This window comes from Megalops cyprinoides, chromosome 6 (assembly GCF_013368585.1).
Source record: "Megalops cyprinoides isolate fMegCyp1 chromosome 6, fMegCyp1.pri, whole genome shotgun sequence".
Lineage (NCBI taxonomy): Eukaryota > Metazoa > Chordata > Actinopteri > Elopiformes > Megalopidae > Megalops > Megalops cyprinoides.
In genome coordinates, this window is record NC_050588.1 from 9,145,357 (window position 1) to 9,167,089 (window position 21,733).

The following is a 21,733-nucleotide window of genomic DNA, read 5'->3' on the forward strand; positions in this document are numbered from 1 at the left end:
TGACTCATGCTCTCAAAAATGACGAGGTGTTTCTGTTGATCATATTACTGTATTTTTACAGTATTACAGATACTAGTTTTCACTGCCAACCAGGTGGAAAGGGGTATTATATGTTTGAGTTGTGCTACAGTACTTCCATTGCGAAAGTGATTTACAGGCTTATATCTTGGCTAGTTATGGGCTCTGTTGAAAGTTACCACTCAATAGTTCCCAGAGCTCAGGGGACTTTCAGGTCACAAAATGAAAAAGAAATAATCAGGCTCCAATGGTTAAAAAAATATATATATTTCAGCCCACTCTGCATAGATTTTTAAATGAAATTTAATACACTTCCTGCTCCTCATAATCCCTCAGATCCCATCTCAGGTCACAGGATCAAAGAGGAAGGTTGCGGAGGCTCCATATATATAATACATATACACATACACACATATGTGTGTGCGTGCGTAAATTTTAGAAATATACCTCTATATCAGTAGGATGGTATTAATGGCATTAATCAGTGGTGGTCAATAACCACCTCACCACTGATACCAACTTTCCTTTCATACTGTTAATTGGATATTTTTACAATGCTCTAAAATTAAGTCTTAATAACAGTCCTTTTCTTTTCATACAGGCATCTGTTGACTCAGTAAGGGCTGCCTCATATATTTCCTGTTTTGTGTGGCATCGTTATTCACATTGTATTTTGTTCATGTTGGACACTGAAATTATGAAGTTCTATCCATTTTTGACATTATGCACTCAGCCGCACATATATTGTAGGCATTATAACTTTTTTCTGATACATCTTTTTTTTTGTAATGGAATAATAATATATTGGTTTGCCTGTTTTACATGCATCTGTTTACATCTGAGCAAGTGAGTGATGCACTTTAGTGTCACATGACTGCAAAAAATCTGAATGTTATTCACAGGGGTGTAAACCTCTGGATTAACAACTGTTGATACAAAATCAATACATATATATATATAAAGTCACTTTGATGTGACGTGATACAATTTAATGTGCTACATTGTGATTGTGCTACAATATGGTTCAACATAACCCAAAATTTCAGTTTCTAAGTGTTAGGTAAGCAATATCTGCCACTGAAGTAACAGTCAGTGTTCAAAGACTTGTAGGATTGTTGCAACTGCTCTAGTTTCATCCAAATTTCATTAATATGAATAAACGAATGAAATCAATGAATATGGATTGATTATTGTATGCAGCATCGATCCATCTGTTTCGTTTCACCCCCAGTTATACAAAAAGCTTTGGTGTGGGCATTTGCACGCTGTTCATATGAAGGTACACGCAGTTCATTAAATGGACATTTTTCATGAAATCAACACCAAGAACTACAAATACTGTATAAATGGTCAGTGTGGAATACCTCAGACACACAGCCAGTATCCCATCACCAGTGTGTGAGCAGATGAAGACTGACACAAGCCGGCCTGGTATGGAGACTGGGCCGCAGTCTTAAGACCAGAAGCAGTGGGCCTCAACTGAGGCATGAGGCCATACCAGTGGACTGACTGCATTAAGTTTGTTATGTCCTGTGCATGCCCGTGTGGGGGGATAAAAACAACACACTCAGTTTAGTTCCTAGAGATTGTTTTAATTCCTATTTCATATTTATATTATTTACAGACAGAAGTACAGGCACTCTGGACTTAACCTCACTGCTTGCAATGAATATTCGTCTCTACAATTTTGAATTTACAAAATAAAAAGAAAAGAAAAAAAGATCATCATTTGAACAGAGCCGTAAATAGCAATAATAGTAAAATAATAGTTATCATAACGGTGAGATTATAACCTTGAGGTTTTTTAAGGTTGTTCATTATTAGTTCAGTTTGACGCATGCTTCCCCACTCAGCATACCCTCACTCAGTCACTTTCACTCTTGCAAACATTCACACAAACCCCCACCCCCACCCCCCCCACCCCCGGCTACAGCGTGGCTGTTGTTTTCAGACACGAAGAGTGTGCAAACGGATTAAACGGAGCATTCTCTCCCCCTGGTCTGTTCTCTCAAGGTGAAGAGGGAAAGCCCTCGTACGTCACCACTAATGCGCGAGAGATCGAAATGACCCCCCGCCCCGCCCCCACCCTCTTCTCTTCGGTTTGAAACCGGGGGAGCGGAGCGGGGCGGGACCGCAGGATTGTGTCACACAGATAAGTTTTCTTTAGGGGAAGGGTGTACGGGTCAGTGGCTTTTATGGCTGGCGTGAGGAGAGGGAGACGGGAGTGAGAGGGATGACCTGCTGACTAACTGGGGAGAGGAGCAGAGAACACATTCACCTCTGTGAGTGCTCAACTCTGACTGACTGGAGCGGGGCGGGGGGGGGGGGGGGGGGGAGGCAGGCATACTGTGTGTGCATGCGTGCGCAGCATGTGTGTGTGGGTGCATATTAATAAGAGGGACTCAGTGGTGTGTGTGTGTGTGTGTGTGTGTGTGTGTGTGTGTGTGTGTGTCTGTGTGAGAGACATTGAGAGCGCAGCCCTTTTCTTGATGCAGGCAGGCATCGGGGGGACGACCTCGTTTGTCTCAGCGAGGGTGCGGCCCGAGGTGTCATTTTAAGGCGACGGGGAGGTTGCGGCCTTCTGTGGAACGGGGCTTGTGCAGGGCGGGCCGCAAGCGTTCGCAGCCGCCGTGTGTGTGTGTCCGTGCGTGCGCGGCGAGAGAGTTACGACGCGTCAGTAGAAGCAGACAGTGTGCAGGAATGGCCGGCTGCTCTTCTCCTCGAACTCCTGCAGCAGCTCGTCCATCTCGTTCTCCATGTCGTCTGTGTGCTGGATCTGAGCAGACAGAACAAGGAGAGAAAAAAATAAGCAACCTCGCTCCCTCTCAACCCTCACTTACAGAGACACAGTCCAAGACACAGGCAAACACCTAGTCTGCCAGGCGGACACAACCACATAACGGACCACATTCACATTGGCAGCCATATTAGACCGAAAGCAGGGCACGGTTCACATGCAACGGAGAGGCAACACCAGAAATGGAACGGCGAGACGGGAAATTTAGAGGGTGTCCCACCTTTAAACGACACCATGACTGATCAGTGGGCTGAAAGGGGGTATGAAATCCCACGGTGGATTCAGCAGACGGGATAGTAATTGGACATGGGGTTATATCCCTGAATCTGAAGGTGATCTTTGCGCATTTCATCTTGCAGTGTGGAAACACTGCTTTGCCAACTGGCTGGCCCTTGTTAACCGGCGTTTTTAATGAAGTACTTTTTTTGCATGTGATTTCAGAGGCCTCCTTGATCAATTTTTTATAGTTACACGTGGCTGGTTTCAGACACTCCTTCACGCAGCCACTGTTTTATAGAACATTCATTTGAGATGCAGGAGAGGGGCCAAGTCATTTTGGTGAAGGCACAAAAAGTGTGTTCAGGATCCAGGTAAACTAAGGCTCGCCTTCTAGAACACACACTGATCCCTTTGTTCCATGAGCTGTTCTGTTCCTTAGGAGCTTTTCTGCAGATGTTCATATCGGTAAATCGGCTGGGGTTTGTCAGGTTTGCCAGCAATGATAAATAAGTTTAAGGACTATTTAATGCGTGTCAACAGGGGGGTAGAAAAGCAGGGCTGGCATGGCGATACACTTGGAAAGCAGTCCTTTCTGATTTAGCATTTATTGTCCTGGCTTCACAATGGGATGTGCGGTTCTAATAAGTCCAAGCATCATAGATCACCAGCACCATTTGCATACATATTATAAATTCATCCTTTACTTTCACACAATCTGAGTTTGAAAATCTTGTTACATGAGGCCTCCAGCTTTTGTTCCTAAGATCAAAACTGAAGGTATTTGAAGCTTTCCTGCTCTGTTGCGATTTGGGCTGTCATTATTTTGAAAGTTTTGAGAGAACAGACGTCACATTTGTAAATCCAGCGAGTCCAACTACTGCAACATAGCCTAAAGGTTGTATGAACCTTACATCTGACCTATGAGTAGAACTCAGCTGCACAAACCCCAGAATACACGTCGCTGTCTATTTCTGTGGGTTGAACTACCTCACTATACAAGCTGGCAGCCAGGGGAAGAGAAGAGAGAGGCTGAGGGGATTACTGTCCATTTCCACTGCACCCTTATGACGTGGTAACGCCCCTATAAAATTATTAATGGCTTAATCAGTCCAGGAAAGCAAGCCGAACATGTTTTGAGGGCTCATACTGAGATCATAAAAATATGGATTTGTTGCTAGGAGTTTCTGGGAGAGCTGAAGTATGCTTTCAGTGCTGTATCACTAGAGAAGGGGGGTGGAACTGAGAGGGTAAAAACTGAGAAATGAAAAGGAGTGGTTTGGTGTGCTTAATCTGAACACTAAATTATAAAGTAAGGAGCATCTTAAAATACATCAACGACTTCCTGTCCCATTTGGCACAATGGGTTCTGGTATTCCTTCCGCATGAAGCATGATATGAATGGGAATGCTCTGATGCAAAGTGCAATTAGCCCTAATGAGTCAACGTGCAATACGTATCCGTCCTCCCTCACGCTACCCATGTAACGTGTTTTACCATAGTGTGTATACTGCAGTGTAGCAGCACTCTGTATGTGTGATACTGGCAAGCCTGGGCAATAAAAGCTGCTATTTAGGCCTTGTCTTCAGTCCAATACAACCACCGAGTGAATGGAGTTCAGGGCAGGGAGACATCTGAATTATATCCATGTAAACAGAGTGTGTCACATGCAGCCCCTGACACACACGCGCACACACACACACACGCACACACACACAAACACGCACACACACACACACACGCGCGCACACACACGCGCGCACACACACACACACACACACACACACACACACACACACACACACAAGCACACACACTCACACGCGCACACACACACACACACACACAAACACAAGCACAAGCACACACTCACACACACACTCACGCGCACGCGCACACACACACACACAAACACACATATACACATATATACACACACACAAACACACACACACACATACACACACACACAAACACGCACACACACACAAACAAACAAACACACACATGCACGCACGCACGCACACGCACGCACACACATACACATACACATACACATACACATACACACACACACACACACACACACACACACACACACAAACACGCACACACACAAACACGCACACACACACACGCAGGACCCGGTGGGTTGGGGACTGCAGGCCCGGCAGGAGCACTCACACACTGGCAGAGCTCGCAGATGAGGAAGGCGCCCAGCGTCGCCTCCTCGTGGTTGTCCTGAATGTCCACGTTGATGACGTGCACCGGCTGAAAGGTCTCCTGCTCCCGGGAGTTCAGGTCTGAGGGGTGAGACAAACGGGCACGGGGAAGACGGTCAGCACAGGCAGCTCCTCTGCGCTGTACATCCCGCACAACAGGGCCCGCCAGGGGTGCGAGGTAAAAATGAATAGGACTGGAAAAGAGACTGAACCAGGACTGAAATGTAAGAGGGAAGCTCACTATAATGATTCACATTACAATTTCCATGTTTGGAACATGATGACAAGCAAGCCTGGATAAAGAAAATCAGGATATCGTACTAATTACATCAAATTAGCCAACTTCCGACTGCAGCAGGACTCTGAGCACTTCTCCTGGCTCAGGCTGCCGAGGCCGCTAAGTCACAGTTCATAGCTGACAATGTTATCTTACCAATAACGTACAGTTTATGGAGAAATGATCGCTGTGAAAGCGATCCAACCACTTGGGCTTCAAGGAAAAGGTGATTTCCGTTGCCTGCAACACCCCCCCCCCCCGCGTTCAGTCCCCTCATCTCTCCCTCACCCTCCAGAACTTGGTCGTAGACCCTCTCCTCGCAGGTGATGACCAGGTCGAACTGGTCCTTGCAGTTCTGAAAGCGCTCGGGCCGGACCTTGATGCGCTTGTTCCGGTCAAGCATGTGCAGGATTCCGTTCTGTGTGTATCTGAGGCGGGCGGGGGGGGGGTCAAGGAGCACAAACAGAGATGCAGCACACAGGAAACGCACACGACATAAAACTCACCCTGCAACGACCATGCGGAGCATGGCAATTACTCAATGTCAGGAGTACAGATAAAAAGGTACAAGGCCATAGTGTTACCTTGAAGACAAACTGACTGTGGATGAAACAGCTATGCTACAGCCTCATACAGTAGCATAACTATCATTATCAGGTGTAAGGTGCTCTCTGATGCCAGTCACATGCATGCGCTAACATTCCCATTAATATCATTGTTTCTGCCGGGCAAGATGAAACCCACATTGACCAAATAATTAAAAATAATATCAACTGCCCGGAGTAATGCTACTATAATTCAGACATTTACCAGGAAATAAGTGTAGACACTTCCTCCTCACTATATATGAACAGTCTACTGCTTCCATCCCATATCATATAAACCCTCTCTCTTCAACCAGAAAACTGGGTAGTTAAGGTAGACTGACTTTCATTTCAGGCAAGGAGTTTATTGTAAAAGATTTTCTGCATAGAGCCAACCGCATGGTCCTATCACTTAAAATTTTTCAGAACATCTTTACTGCTTCACAGTGATGCTCGTTATGGAAAATACATCTGGCAAAGAGGTGTTTATTCGAGTCAAAAAAATAAATGAAAGCACTGCAAATAAAGGCTAAATAAAACTAAATGCTCAATCTTTTTGAAATGCAGACACTTTTTGTCTGTGCTAAACTGACTGCAATTCTCCTTTATCGGTGTTTTCTCATTTGTACTGTATGGTTAGATCGCAGTGGTAACTCATTCACAGTTTGCCCCTGAACCAAACACATCTGATTCAGCAGAGCCTGAAACTGCAGAAGCAGTGGTGAAGAGTGATGATGGGCAGGGGGATTCTCTCTCGCTCCATCAGAGTAAACTCATCCCTCCTGTTTCCCCTGCACAAAACCACACCTCCCTCCTGTCCCACATCTCATTCACACTGCTCCCCGACCTGATTCTTCCATTCAGTTCCTGCATCCATCACAATTTATCCTCAGTCCTAGCTCTCCGCTCAAGTCTGAAGGGCCAAGGACCACACTGTCTCTCTGGTGTTGAAGGCATCGCTCTCTGCAAATCCCCACATCTAACACTTTTTTATCATTGCTTTTTCCCTCTCTGCATATTCAAACACCAAATAATTCTGTGCTTGACCTGATTCCAGCTCACCTACAGCTAATAGCCACTTCAGGCCTAAATTCAAGTGGATACGGGCCCAGTCTGGCTCTCATTTACCATCACAACCAAAAATGCTAATCTGAGACAAGGCCTGGAAAAGACCTCCACAGTGATCTAAAGCGTCAGTAACAAGGCGAACAGAAGCATCAGCAGTCAGCTCCCCCATGTGGCCATTTCCAAACAGGAGCAAAGTGAAAGATGGCTCACAGTGAACCCTGAGCGAATTCCTTCATAACCAGTAAACTTTTTTTTGCCAGTGAGTCTTCCTCAGTCGTCTCTTTCCTTTGAGAAGAAATGGGAGACCGAGGGGTGAAATCAAGTGAGCGATTCTGCAGTGTGGAAGAATGATTTTATTGTTCTATGGAAGGCAGACATGGAGACTGCATTGCCTACTGCATAAGGTGCTGCATTTTCTCTGCGGTACTTCCCACACTTGCATGCCGCCCCCCCCCCCCCCGCTTCCAAAAAGACCTGTAAAAATACTGAACCTCAAAAACAGATTTCTTATTGAATGCCCTTGCCTGCACCGCCTTCCCTCACTTAATTTGTCATCAAATTTCTCATTTCAAAAGCGTTTTCCAAAACCAAAATCGTCACGCAATTTCAACAATTTCACGCACCCCACCTTTCGATCTATAAATACAGAACGGGTCGTGTGTTCTGTTGTCTAACCACCTTGTTGGTGTTTGCCAAGGAGGCTGCAGGATAAAAACGCCTACCCGTTATTTCTCTGCGTTTCAGGGCGAGAGGCTACCGGTTAGCTGCCCTGATGGATCAGACTTTGTCAGTGCGGGGGCTCCTTCTGTGAGCCGCCCCCTCGCTCGCTCTGAACCCACACCTCCAGATATGATTCGCACCCACTACGCCATGGCAGGGACAGAGAAAGGGAGACCGCAAGAAACAGATGAAGACAGGGAAGGAGCCAGTGTGGGCTGGCGGTTTGAGCGCAGGCAGGAAAGAGGAGCTGGCACAGTGCTAAGAAAACACAAAAAGTACACACTCTGTTTCACATACAGCCAGTGACTGCTCGCTCTAGTCACGCAGTCCACTCCCCAGCTGGACTGATTAGTTTCATTGTCAGGGCCACCTGCCAACACCTAACAGAACCGTTACTCCCGCATCCCAGTGTTACACATAAACTGCTGCAAAAGTCTTAGATGTGTTAAGGAGTTAAAATACATGTATATATCTTTTCACACAAATAATAACATTGTTACAGAATTGTGAATAAAGATAGCAAACTATGGAACATAATGGCTCACTTCACATGATTTCCAAGACATGGTATTGGAAATGCTGTAATCGACAAACCCAGGACAGCATGACCCAAAAGGCCAATAAGGCTCTGGTCTTGTTGTGCATTGAACACTCTTGAAATCAAGACCCAGTTACAGTATGTACACCATTGAGACAAGGATTAAAAATACAAAACATGCACTGCATTTTAGTGTCCTTACGCATCACAGTATAATAATGCAAAAAGACTTTTGCCTGGTTGTGTATAATGCTGTATAGAGAACGTGTATTAAATGTTTATCGGTTATCAGTATCATGTACATTTAAAACTGAAAAAATAAAACGCTCATTTCACAGCTGTACATAATTAATGTACAGAGAAGCTGAAAAGCTGATTTGGACGCAGAAACTTTGTTCGTTTAAGCAGACTGCAACTTACATCACTGGTTTGTATGTTAAATTCAGTTTCTATTGCCCTCAACATGCGAAGAAGCAGGGAGGGGTCTATGAAAATTTGTGTTTGGTTCGGCTTGTTTCCAGTTTTATAGCTGACCCTACAACTTCAAAGGTTAGCCAAATGCACCTCATGCCAAAATGGTTAAAACACACACACACACAATCACACACACACACACACACACACACACACACACACACAAGGTGTATCGTTCCCATTTCATTTCTGGGAGTGCCTTGTGAGCAGTAACCACTTAAAGCTAATTTTGACTTAATTGGATATTGTCATCCCAGCAATGTCTGCACAAGTTTTACATTTTGATAATAGTTTTCCAGTATAGAAATACAGTAAGGGTATTTGTACAGCTGATAAGCTTGTATGCCTGGTCCTCTTAGCCTAGTTCCTGTTACTTTCCTGAATCCTAGTTCCTGAATCCCAGCAGCATCACTCTAGGTAACCTTAAACAGAGCTCAAGATATAGTTATTTTCCAATTCCTATACATAAGTCTAGTTATGCTGTTTGTGCATGTACGCATCTTTGGCAGTAGAGGGCACTACATACATTTTTCCGACACATTAGACACCAAAAACTATTCTGTGCAGACCTTGGGACTTGCTTGAATGCTATAGTTTACAGACACTGATTAAGCAAGAATCTCCTGCTGTATTGTAGTCAGGCTCAAGGTCCGATTAGCCTCCACAAAGATAAAAATGGTACATACGGCATTTTCTTAAATATATTCGTATATGCATATACGGACCCACATTTCCTTTCTCACGCTATCCCTACATCATTGTCCACATTGCATTAGAAAAATATTCTAATGGAAGCTGAGAGAGCAGATGTTTATTTTCATATGCTACATTATAGCAGTCCAGTGACTGAACTACCACTTACCTCTATGCTATCCTACAAGATACAACAGTTTAATCTGTGTCAATACAGCTCACAATACAAAGATGCTTCTTCCATTAAATCTTAATTTGGAAGTGAGCAAGTAACTTAATTGTAGTTAGCATGAACAGCACTCTGTCATTGTTTTTTAGAAAACACTCATGTTAAAATGCTGCCAAGATACTTACTTGGCAAACTGCTTGTAATTGGCTTGTTAATGAATGCACAATTGGTTAGTTAGGAAGCCTACTGAATAGACAACTTGTTTACATGGTTGTGTAACACGGGATCAGAAATCCCCTCCGTAAAATCATAATCCATAATGTACTGTGGTCCAAACCATGTGTGCCACGCAGCTTGTGGATTAATGTTTTGATTGTTTGCTTAGTTATTCAGGGCAGTGGACCTCTTACACTTCATCTCCTTGCAATTTAACTGAGTATTTTCAGAAAATTCAGATGAAGAACCTTCTTCAAGAGCATAGAACTACAGTGTCCACCTACAATCTGAACCTGCAATTGATCCCAAAGCTAGTTTCCTATCCCACACTGCCTCCCAGTGGTTACACACTATTAACCACAGAAAATACGCAATTTCTTCAAGGAGATGGAAAATAAGTGTAAAGCTTTTACAATACAACAGAAAGGTACACACCTAAATTCCAGACGTTCCCTTCCAGGCTGAAATATTCTGAATGGACAAAACGCATCTGTCAGAGTAAACGGGTTACTTTCACAACGCAATAATCAGTGGGATTCTTTGACGGATTTCTAAGTATTATTTTGCATGTTTTCCATGCTTGATCAAGTCTAAGCCTTACCTCTCCAGCTCCACACCTACTTCCTCTCAGCACTTTTACAAGATCCATCCCTGTTAAGTTAACCATATCTCAGTCGTACCTAAGACAAATCTATCATGCACCTGATGCCCTGGAAGATTTTGATGGGCTCGGTCTGGTTGAAACTGGAACTGGTTGAGCTGTTTCAATAGCTCTGTTTTGAATACTCAATCAAAGAAGTGTGTTTGTGTTTAACGTGTAGAAAAACGTCTGGCCCTGAAGCAATATATTCCAGTTTCCTCAATCATCCTCACTCCTAGGAGAAACAGTTCACATGCACCCAGATGCACATCATGTCCAAAACAAAAGAGGAAAGCACAAATGGGGCAAAAACACCTGTGTTAGCTCTCCCTGCTTCCCTCACCACTCTATTTCCCTCAAGTCTTTTCTCCACGCAAGTGACTGGCAATACAGTACACATCATAGCTGTATGCTGGTTGAGTGTGTGCGCACGCTTGCATGTACATTTGAGTGCTGCGATGTGTGAAGTGTAGGGGATACAGTTCCTTGTCCTTGCGGACTAAATCGTTGTACATCTGCTCATAAGTGGTTTTGAAGTCGTACACGTTGGGCTTGTCTGGCGCTGGACCCGGCAGCTTCACGTGGGACCCGGTCCCGAACGACCGCACTTCGAAACCGCGCTTGCTGCATAGCGACAGAGAGCAGGGGAAGCCCATTCAAAGGGCGAGGAGAGTAACGGGGGAACGGGGACGCAGAGAGGAAGAAAAGAAGGATGGGGACACAGGAGAGGGAACAAAGAACAAAGGAGGGAGAGGAGAGACGGGAGAGAAAGTAATTGACAATTAGGTTACAATGACCTGCGCATCCATCCCCCTGGGTCATTATTAGCTGGAGATGACAATGGAAGGCGTTATTGCGCAAGCAGCACAGTCAGCTGATAATCGCTGTCACGGGACAGCTGTTTTGTTGACCTCATCCATCTCGCCACCAGACAATAAATGACACGTAACGTCAAACTTCACAAACTCTTACCTTGCACATAATTTACACTGTAGGAAATCAAAAGCAATACAATATTTCTCTTTAGAACTGCTTGTACCATTTACGTTTTACCAGAAACAACTGTAGATGACGTGTTACAGGCTTAACACTCATCAAGGTTATTTCCTAGGGAAGATCCATAAGGAAGAGCAGCTTTCCAAATTCAGTCAGGTGATTTTCTAATCAGGATAACGTTAACTCGACTCTGCTGGCTTCGACCCATTATGCTTTCAATCTTCTGATGTTTTCCAGTTCTCTGACGGCCCAGTTAAATAAAAGAAAAGGGTTGAGCGTCGTCGCAGGATAGTCAGCAGCTGTCGGCGTCATTTGAGTTGATCAAGACACCCATTTACAACAGGTTTTCAACGTTATGAGAACGACAGCTAACTTTCTATGAGTAAAAAACGTCCACAGATAACTATAATCTAAGACCGAAATCATCTCAAGAATAGCCTCTCTGGTGAATCTAACATGTTTATAAACGAATGTAAAGTGAAGTTTCGTGTAGTTAGCTAGTCTAGCTAGCTTTGATTACTGGAGGATTTCCGGGTATTATCCGAGGATCGCCGACTCATGTTCGCGTTGCTTCCGGGTAGCTGCCGATACCACTTCTAGCTGCGCCTTTTGGCGAGTTAACTCGCCCGGTACGTGTCTTAGCTGGATGCTGCTCGGCTGAGGCTCGTTTTTTAACCGTTACCTGAGAATATTGTGCGCCTCCATACTGCGGTTCTGGTTGCTCGAGCACACCACCGCCACGCGCAGCGGGTGACTCGGCATAGCGTTTCTTCCGACTGACAACCAGCAAATTTGGAAAAAGGTCGACGGGGAAATTGAGTCAGACCGAAAACTACAAAATTTTCGATGTCAGTGTGTGTCTCTTTACTATCTAAACCTGATATGGTGGGTTTTCTAAAATAAATTAAACTGGAGCTCCGCGCGGCGCCGTGCTTCCGTCCAAAGAAGTGAAGTTCAAAATGGCGGAAGGTATTTAAGGACAAACGTCGCTCACAAAGAGGGGCCGGGCTTGCGAGAGTGTAGGCGCTTGTGGAGACCAATCAACATTTAAAGGGCACTTGTTTTCCTCTGTCGTGCGGCGAATTTTGAGTCATCAGTACTCAACGTATTCACCTGTGATTGGCTCAGACACCTCACCAGAATTGAACTGCTAATCAGAGTCGTATGCGTTGAACGTTCGTTTAGGAAAAAATCTCCTCGACTCCAAAGCCCCCCAGCTTGGATGACGTACGTTCTCAGGCAGATTCGCTACAATGGGGCTATGTCTTAATATTTCAAGCCAAATGTCACTTATATAAATGTCTCCAGAGCTGACTTTATCTTTACCTTAAAAGGATTTTTATAGTATAAGGAAACTTTAGAGCTCTGTTTCAATTTAAAAGCTATTAGCTATACTCAATATATATACTCAATACATATATATATATATATATATATATATATATATATATATATATATAATTTGTGTGTATATATATATATATACACACACATTTTTAAGTCATCACAAGAGAACAAATTGAAAAACTAAATAAGAATGACTGGGCCACCGTATTAAGTCTTCATGATGTAGCGCATAAAACATAAATATGGTGTCCACGACATTTAAGGTCTTCGGTTTGGTTAGAGGTTACATTATGAATATGGCAGTCCAATGCCTGGGGTGTCAGAATAGCCATTGTCCATTTATTGATAAGTAGCATTAAAGGACCCTGTCATCCACGAGGAGGCAAAGTCCTGAATTCCACACCACACATTTCCATACACAGTGAACATATTTACCTCTCTGGATCTGTCAACTGTTTCACTTCTCCATTAGTGCTCCTTAGTGCACGACTTACAGTGACACAGTTATGCATTAAACCCTGTAGTCCATGCACCACAAAACACAAAAAGGGCGAATATAAAATGAACGGTTTCAAGCTGATTTGTCTCTACAGATGAAAGTGAATCTGGAATGAATCGCAAAAACATCAGAACAGAAAAATGCTCACTTCTCAGAGCTGGGACCTGTGTGTCACTCGATGAATTCGATTAAGTATAAATTTCAGGAACACATTCATTGTGTATGTGTTCTTGGTAATAAATAATGCAGCCTCCATTTATAATAAAGCAGATCTGGAAATTGCTTAAAAAATCCCCCTTTAAGCCATACTCGAAGAAGGTGCATTTTCTACTTTTAACACAGGTGATTTTGGTGCTAGTATGAACAGTTTCAGTTTTAGTCTTAATGCTTCAAAACAATGTAATCAGAATTTTTCAAATCTTGTTTTCTTAGTCTTTTCAGAAAACGAATGTTGTAACACTCAATTCTAAATTCATGGCAGCTGACCAAATAAGGTTTTTTTTAATATACACTATTAGTTGTATACAATATGAATGTGTCATTTGTGATTACTGCTATTTGTTACAAATCACACTTTGATGTATCCTGTTGATTTATAATGGCTGTATCTGATAAACTAAGAAGAAACTGATTTGTGGACAAACTAGTAAAACAGACAGAAAAATACAATTGATGAAAGAGATCAAAGTACAGGGACAAACAATGGACCACATATCCCACTGCACACCAGCACACTTCAAAACATTCATTTTGTCAATAACTTTTATTCGGTGTGAAAGGTATTCAGAATACAGAAGTATAGAACAGTATTGCACAGGATAGAGACCAGCCTGAGGTTACATACAGCAGTGAACAGTAAGTAAAACTATGCTGTTATGTAAACATAGCTGTGAAAGGTAAGGCAAGTCTACATTTTTTTTCCAATCAGTTAGTTTTTTTTTGCTTTTAAGATTTTAGGGGTGTAGGACAGGGTGTTAACCTCTAATTTACTTTTGGTGCAAATGAGTACTATTCAGCCTAATGTACCTACACCTATCACTACCTACTGGAGCTAATCAGAACTAATTTTTGGAAAATGAACAGGGTCTACTATCAGGGTCTGGACCTGTCTATCTAACATATCAATATAAGTTATGTATCAGTCTATATGCTAATTCTATATACTAATTTCTCTATCTATAGCCTACATCTATTTGTTCCTAAGTCAATCTAGTTATATTTCCATCTAAGTTTTAATGTACCTGTGTACTGTATCTGATGCAGTACACTCCATAGCAGTTAACATCAGCAAACAGTGAGTGAGATACACAGTGAAAAAACACACACACAAATACGCACACTCACAGAAAGAAAGTTCTGTGCAGAACAGAGGTCTCAGTGGTGTGTACGTGTGTGTGTGTGTATGTAGTGTAATGTCTGAGTTGTGTAGCTTAGCTCATTGTTCTCTCAGCGATGTACCTTTCATGTGCCCTGTGTTTGTGTCGTGTTTTTAATAATATTTATTTCCCACGATCCCCTCAGTGACGGGAATGTGTGCGTGCTGCGAGGTGTGAGCGTGGCGCGGTGTGGCCATGCTGCGCTGCAGGGCTCATGATGTTTTCTGTGATGTAGGCGACCAGCAGGCAGATGATGACCAGCATCACGCAGATGGCCCCTCCTACGGTCGTCATGGCAATCACAATGTCCTGCATCCCCGAGGGTGAGACGGTGAACTCCACGCACTCCCCGGGGTCGTCGCCATGGCCACCGGCGGCGGGGGGGCGGTCGGAGCGGGCCTGCTGTGGGAGTGGGCGCAGGCAGATGCGGTAAGGGACGTTCTCGTGCAGCTCGCTCAGCAGGTAGTCCCTGCAGCTGGCCCCCAGGAGCACGCCGGCGCACTCGAACTGCGTGTAGCTGCCGTTCCACCAGCAGCTGAGCCCGAACCCACCCTGACGGGCGTGTCGTCTGCGCCCAAGCCTCGGCGGGGGCGCTGAAGCCGAGCCCTTCCTCTTCCCCTCTTCCTCCCCTTCCTCCTCGACAGGTTTTTGCCTCTCTTCTCTGTCTTCGGCTTTCTCAGTCTCCCGCCCCCACCCCTGCTCCTCCAGCACCCCCAGGGCCTGTGCCCCTCTCTGCCCTCCCTCCTGCGTTCGGTTGCCCCCCCGTCCTCTCCCGCGGCCCCACTGTATCAGCACGCTGCCATTTGTCAGCACGTTGGCCACCAAGTGTCCCCCCGGCGACCTCACCTTCTGACACTCCCCGCTCCGGCAGTCGAACCTGCGCTGCGTGTCCCGGAAGCACAGCTTGTCCCGGCCCCCCGTCTCCATCACCCTGTAGGCGCACATTAGTGTCGCCCCGCTGTCCTCTCCCTGCTCATCCCCACTGACAGTGAAGTCCGGCCTTTTCACAGTTGCGGAGCTGTTTTTGCTGCTGGTGCTGTTATTGTTCGTGGCTCTGGGGTTGCCATGACTGAGGCTTCCCCTGTACTTTGGCACAGCCGGGCCACTGCTTATGTCATCGTTAATATTCTCACTATAATTAGCGCGGTGGTTTCCGTGCAGGACCCAGTTTGGAGACACCGTTCCATTTCCTCCCCCTCTGTCACTCGAAGAAGATGTCGCGGAGGGATGCGCATCGTGGCTCCCGCGCGTCCCGCCGGGGAGACCTGCACAGTCCCGACACAAGCCCGACAGCAGCGCAGCACAAGCGAGTAGAGCCGTCCGCAGCTGGCCTGGCATCTCGCCCCCTCCTAGCAGCCCACTGCCCGCATGCGGTTTACACAGAAGGCAGACAGCGCCGTCAGAGCCGCCGGAGATCCGAAAGGAGGGAGACGGACACACAGGGGCGATCGTGGCTGCAGTACCACATCCATACACCGACAAGTGCTATGGCTGCAGAGCACTGGCAAGCCTTCCTCCGGTTAACCGTGAGCGGCTATCATGCTGCGACAGTATCGGACACAAACACAATCCTCTCCCGGTATCCGGCCCTCTCACCTGAGATGGAAAACAACAAGCAGGAATTTCACCACTGACATACAAAGGTTTATCCATGTACGCGTTCATCGCGCGTTACGCAAGAAGAGCAGCAAATCAAGTCATTACAGAGAGAGCGTCTCTCTTGTCAACCATAACCCTCCAAAAATGAAACAACAAAATACTAGTAATAGACCGCGTAATGCAATATTAATTCTACTTATGACGAGACAGATATAAAGGCAACGATTTTAACGGCTTACGTGTTCCTCTGTCTTTTAACGGAGATATGCGAGTTTTTTAAAATCACTGATCTTTTTTGTCTGTCCGCTTCCGATGGTTGTCGTGAGAGAATGTGTGCCTATGTCTGTGCATGAAGTGTCTCAATGTTTGAAGTCATCAACAGTCAATTACATGAGTCATGCTGCTCTTCTCCCCTCTCGCTTTCCCTCTCCACTCTCCCTCCGCTGTTTCTCCACTCTCCCCTGCGGAGCTGCCCTTCATCTCTGCAACCGTTTTTCCGCCACAATGACGTCAGTCGCCCCACGTACGGCTATGGACTCTATCTATATGGGATTGCACGAGGTATATCACGTCCAGCCGACGCTAACCCGTACACTCGTGTACACTCAGATGCGCAGAGCCATAGAATGGCCTAATTAAATCAGACGGCTGCTCTGCACATTATCAAAGCGCACGAGTTATTCAGGGCACTGAGAAATAGTGACACCTAAAGACACCTAAAGATATCCTACCTTAAAATTTGGGTCAGATATATGTATAGTTGCGCAAGTGACAGAGCAACCGCCGAGTTATTGAATATGCGTATAATTTGTCAAAAGAAGGAAGTGGTGGAAGTCTGTAGGCTTACTTTTAATATTTATTCGTTGCCCAATGATTATAATTTTATACTTATTTGAAAAAAAAAGCAATTTACTATATAAAAACGGAGTGTAGAGAAGTATACTTAATGTGCAGCAAACGTTCCAAACTCGTCATTATGCAGCTGACAGTCATTGTTTTTGGCATTGCATTGTACAAACTAACTTGTGAACAGTTGTGTCAGCCTTCTGTTATTGGCTGGATTCCATGGCAGGTTTTGAAGGGATCTAAGACAAAGTTCTGTGCTGGGCAATGTCTTAGGAACACTTCATTGCATTTACAAATGCAATTTAAACATTAGATAACAATATATGGTAATGTGACCTCAAGAGATTGAACCCGCTGTTCAGTCACAGCTTGAAGGCCCTAGGGTACACACTACCCAATTGAATCACAGCGCCACATGACATAGTCCAAAACAGGAATTGAATACAACACATAATTCATTATTAAATTTGTGAAATTTAGTCTTTTAAGGAATGTTAATAAATCAGTGTGTCTGTCTCTTTCTCTGCCTCATCTTGCATGGGGCTTTGTGGTCATTTTGGAAAGGCTGACAGTGCCTGTTTTCAAATTTCCCAAACCACAAAACGGACAGTAGGGGTCAGTGAGCCAAAATTCATTACACTAAGTGCTAAGGGATGTTTCTGTGGTATATTTGACCGTAAGTCCCATCACTAGGCCAATTGTAAAAGCTGCCAGTTTGCGCACATGTAGCATAACTCTTGCACTGAATAATCATTCAGCCTCATACAGTGTACGTTATTCTAATTAAGGAGGTGCTATTGGTAGGAGTACAGAGAATGGTGTTAGATAGACAAACCATAGTAGTACATAATATTTCAGCTGGGTCTCCACTCTGTGTGAGAGACAAAGGAAAGAAAAAAGTGAGATATATACACATTTTCAGTGATGTCACTTCACTAATTTGGTGTATTTTGTAATGGTTATAATGTGCTGTGCCTTTAAGAGTACATTGCCTATTGGTCCTAGCAGCTGCGCCTGCATATATTGGTGAGATTGGAGAAATCTATCTGTTTCTACCACTACATACCGTAACACCACAGCTGACGTATGCCCTTGTGTTTTATTTTCCCTAATCTGTAGTATATGTATGTCTAGGTTAGTGTGCCATGGAGACCCAGCATTATTGACGCTTTATTATTAAACTTCCCCCTATGAGTACCGCCAACCCTGTTGTCCTGCCTCTTCCATGGTGTCTCCTGTCTGCACTCTACAAAGTTAAAGCATTATAGTTTGTGTGTGTGTGTGTGTGTAGCTAGCCTATGATTGCAACAGCGTGTTCACTGCATAGCAATTGTACAGTATGGGTTAGTGCAATGGAATATTTTGTCATTGTTAACAATGTACAGTACAAAAAAAAAAGCCCTCAGCTGGAAGAATCATGAAATAATGTTACCAGTAACTGCTATGTGCAGTGATGCCCCCTAGTGTTCACAATCCCATCATGCATTGCAATAGGCAACACCTCACATAATTCCTCTCTGACTGCAGTCACTCCCGGCATCCACCTGCAATTGTGCTTGACCAAGCAACAACATCTCAACATACAGCGCTATCTTTTCTCTGTGTCAACGTCAGTTTCACACACCCAAAACAGTGGGTTCAGTTGTGGGCTGATTTCTTTGTGAGCAGTTCAGGTTTACTCCCAGAAGCCCACACTGGGTGTGCTGATCCGCAGTAAAGAAAGCTTCCTTATCTGCTCTATTTCTACTGGACCACATGCTTGTTCTCTCATCTATGTTTGACACACTTGCTGACATGCAACTGCACAGGCTGAGATTATTTATAACAGCAACTCTTGTCAATCAGTTATAATGCTCAAACTATCCAATGCACGCTCCCACACAAAATGCTTTGCTTTTTAAGAATCAAACCATGTTGGTGGATCGTTCCCCCTCCTCTAAGGGGAGAGCAACGAGGGGAGTGTAATTTATGTGTTTACTGATTGTGCAGGCACAGCACTGGACAGTATTACTAATGTCGTTCTCTGTTAATTTCATTCTCTCTCCTTTTTCAAGACCCCTGGGCACTTGTTCATGTCCCTGACCTCTCCCCGCTTGTTGTATCAGTTAATTGGAAGCAATCGTTTTTTTCCAATTATACATTCTATTGAATTTTTTTTCCTGAAAAACACGTTCACCTTAATAGAAAAAAACAACCCAATACCCAGACTAACATTCACCTTTATTATATTCCCCACTATCTCTCTATTTGAGAGAAAAATGGACCACAGATATCTAAAATATGCGTGCTTTACCGTTTATTCTGTAGATAAGTTCTGCATAAAATACAGTTTCTGCTGGGGCCATGTTACATCGCATATATGGAAGTGGATTTCAATCCCCGCTGGAATCAATTCTGATAATTTCATGCTGTTCATCAAAAAAGACATGGAGTCAAAAAATAAAAAAGATGCCCAGTGCATCCCAAATCCAATGGAAAACATATGTTAAAACAAAGGGAATTAAAGCAATTCTTATTTTTCTCTTCATTTTCAGACTTCTGATTGAATTACTTTCCAAACAAAAGGCAGTTCCGATGATTCTTATGCTGTGGCATAGCACCTGTGTTGGTAACTGGCCTTTTGGTTTTCCCTGCTTTCATTCAGAATGATTTAGAGTGGCAGCTATGGCAGTTCCCAACAGGTAAACAAACAGACAAACAAAGCAGGAACAAGCACGACCCGCGGACATTAGTCAGATATCTTAGTCATTATAGGAAAGTGCTGAGCTAGAAAGAGGATTTAATAAGGCTCTCAGGACCCACACTCAGGAAGCCTAATTAACATGACTGCTGATGTGCCTTATTGATCCAGACATCCTTTTTTTTTTCCTAATGAATTGATCAATGGAAAGAAATGCTTAAGCGGTGATGCAGAAGAGCCAGAGAAAAACAGGGGTCTTCACTCTCCTGGCAACATCAGGGTGATGACATCACCGCTCCCCGACCCAGGGTGTCCTTTAATGATTACTACATTTCCTTTGTGCCAGTTTGAAAAGGGACAGATGCTCTGGGCCAATTACAGAGAAGCAGTCAGTTTAACGGAAGACAGCATAGACCTGACTGGTATCGAGGATGAGTGTAGAGCAGATAAGTGTGAAAGTTTAATTTGGTTCATAATGGGTAATTATTAGTGAAGGTGCCCAGTGCCTGCTGGCTTACATGGTTTCTGTTATTTTAGGAGTACCAATCATTATTCTTTTGCTGAAGAATTACCGAACTTTTGTTCTTTTTATAGAATTAAATTCTTTTCTATAATTGCAAGGTATGTACCCCCAAATCTGCCCAGAGCGCCTTGAATGATACCTTCAGTGTTGTCAACAGAGCTGAACTGGACGTAAATTAGACTGGGTATAAGTCATTTCAAGATACTAAAAAAACAAGCTAATCTCTGTGGCTAAGATAGCCTGGACTGATTGGCAATGGGAGTTAAAACTAATCCTAATGACTAAAAAAATACAATTCATCTTATCAATGAAAAAAAATAGTTCCAACAAATATATTTCTAACCGAATATTAAAATTTGTCAATGATGTTGGCTAGGATAAGGTCATATTACACACTACTAAAAATTTTTAATTGGAAGACTCCTGTGCTAGTTAAAATCGCACAAACTAGGCATGAGAAATGTAGCATTTTAAGTCAAGCATTGACTAAAAAATAACTAGTCCTTATTAGAAAATGAAGGACACAATAATGTTTCTGCAATACTCCTTTTGAAAGAGAGACAAAACACGCAAAAATAAACACAATATGTGGTTAAAGATCATGTGAAATCAAGCTGTTGGATCTTCGTGATAATTACAGTTTTACAGACACAATTCTGTTGTCATTATTTTGGCAATTAGCTGTTACAATGGTAAGCCACTTTCGAGTTTGACACTGATGCTGTCCAAAATCATGATTTAAATTTATTTTATGAACACAGATGGCTTGTTACCAATGTTATCAATGATGCTATGCTTTTGTTATGCTTTTGATGCTATGATGTTATGCTTTTGATTTTATGTTCACTGAAGCTGAGATTAAATGTCGAATGACAACGATGATAATTGAACTGATAATGTTTACTGAGTCTATTGTGATGCTTTGACCAGACAATCAAATTGTCCCTGTGCAGCCACCAGTGTGGAAAATGTGCATTCCTGGGCAGGTGAGGGTGGAGTTGCCAGGTGACCAATTCTGGGGGAAATGGACCCTGAAGACAACGCAGATCATCAGTGGTGGGGTACATCATTGTCGGGAGGGGGGTGGGAAGGTGGTGTTTGATAAAACAGAGGGGCAGAGACAGAGAAGGTCCTTAATACGCCAAAAAATGTAGAGAAGACCATGAAGAGAGCAGGGTAGACTGTGCGTCTGTTGACTGACAGACTTTTCACACACGATGACCTGCAGGCAAAGA

At 43.9% G+C, this 21,733-nt stretch overlaps 2 protein-coding genes across 3 annotated transcripts; both read right to left on the reverse strand.

The window, feature by feature from the left end:
- Nucleotides 1–2,429: 2,429 nt before the first annotated feature.
- Nucleotides 2,430–12,573, reverse strand: ssu72 (SSU72 homolog, RNA polymerase II CTD phosphatase). The gene is made up of 5 exons (XM_036532094.1): nt 12,311–12,573; nt 11,113–11,256; nt 5,819–5,958; nt 5,216–5,334; nt 2,430–2,794 (listed from the first exon to the last, which is right to left on the reverse strand). The coding sequence occupies exons 1-5, from the start codon at nt 12,388–12,390 to the stop codon at nt 2,693–2,695; spliced, it is 585 nt and encodes a 194-aa protein (XP_036387987.1). The 5' UTR covers nt 12,391–12,573; the 3' UTR covers nt 2,430–2,692.
- Nucleotides 12,574–14,248: 1,675 nt separating this feature from the next.
- On the reverse strand, nt 14,249–17,058 carry fndc10 (fibronectin type III domain containing 10). Of its 2 annotated transcripts, none has more exons than XM_036531898.1 (2): nt 16,840–17,058; nt 14,249–16,446 (listed from the first exon to the last, which is right to left on the reverse strand). In XM_036531898.1, exon 2 carries the CDS (start codon nt 16,186–16,188, stop codon nt 14,992–14,994), a length of 1,197 nt encoding a protein of 398 aa, XP_036387791.1. In that variant the 5' UTR covers nt 16,189–16,446; nt 16,840–17,058; the 3' UTR covers nt 14,249–14,991. The 2 variants fall into 2 exon arrangements, with proteins under 2 accessions (XP_036387791.1, XP_036387790.1); XM_036531897.1 differs by having other exon boundaries at nt 16,689–17,058.
- Nucleotides 17,059–21,733: the final 4,675 nt, after the last annotated feature.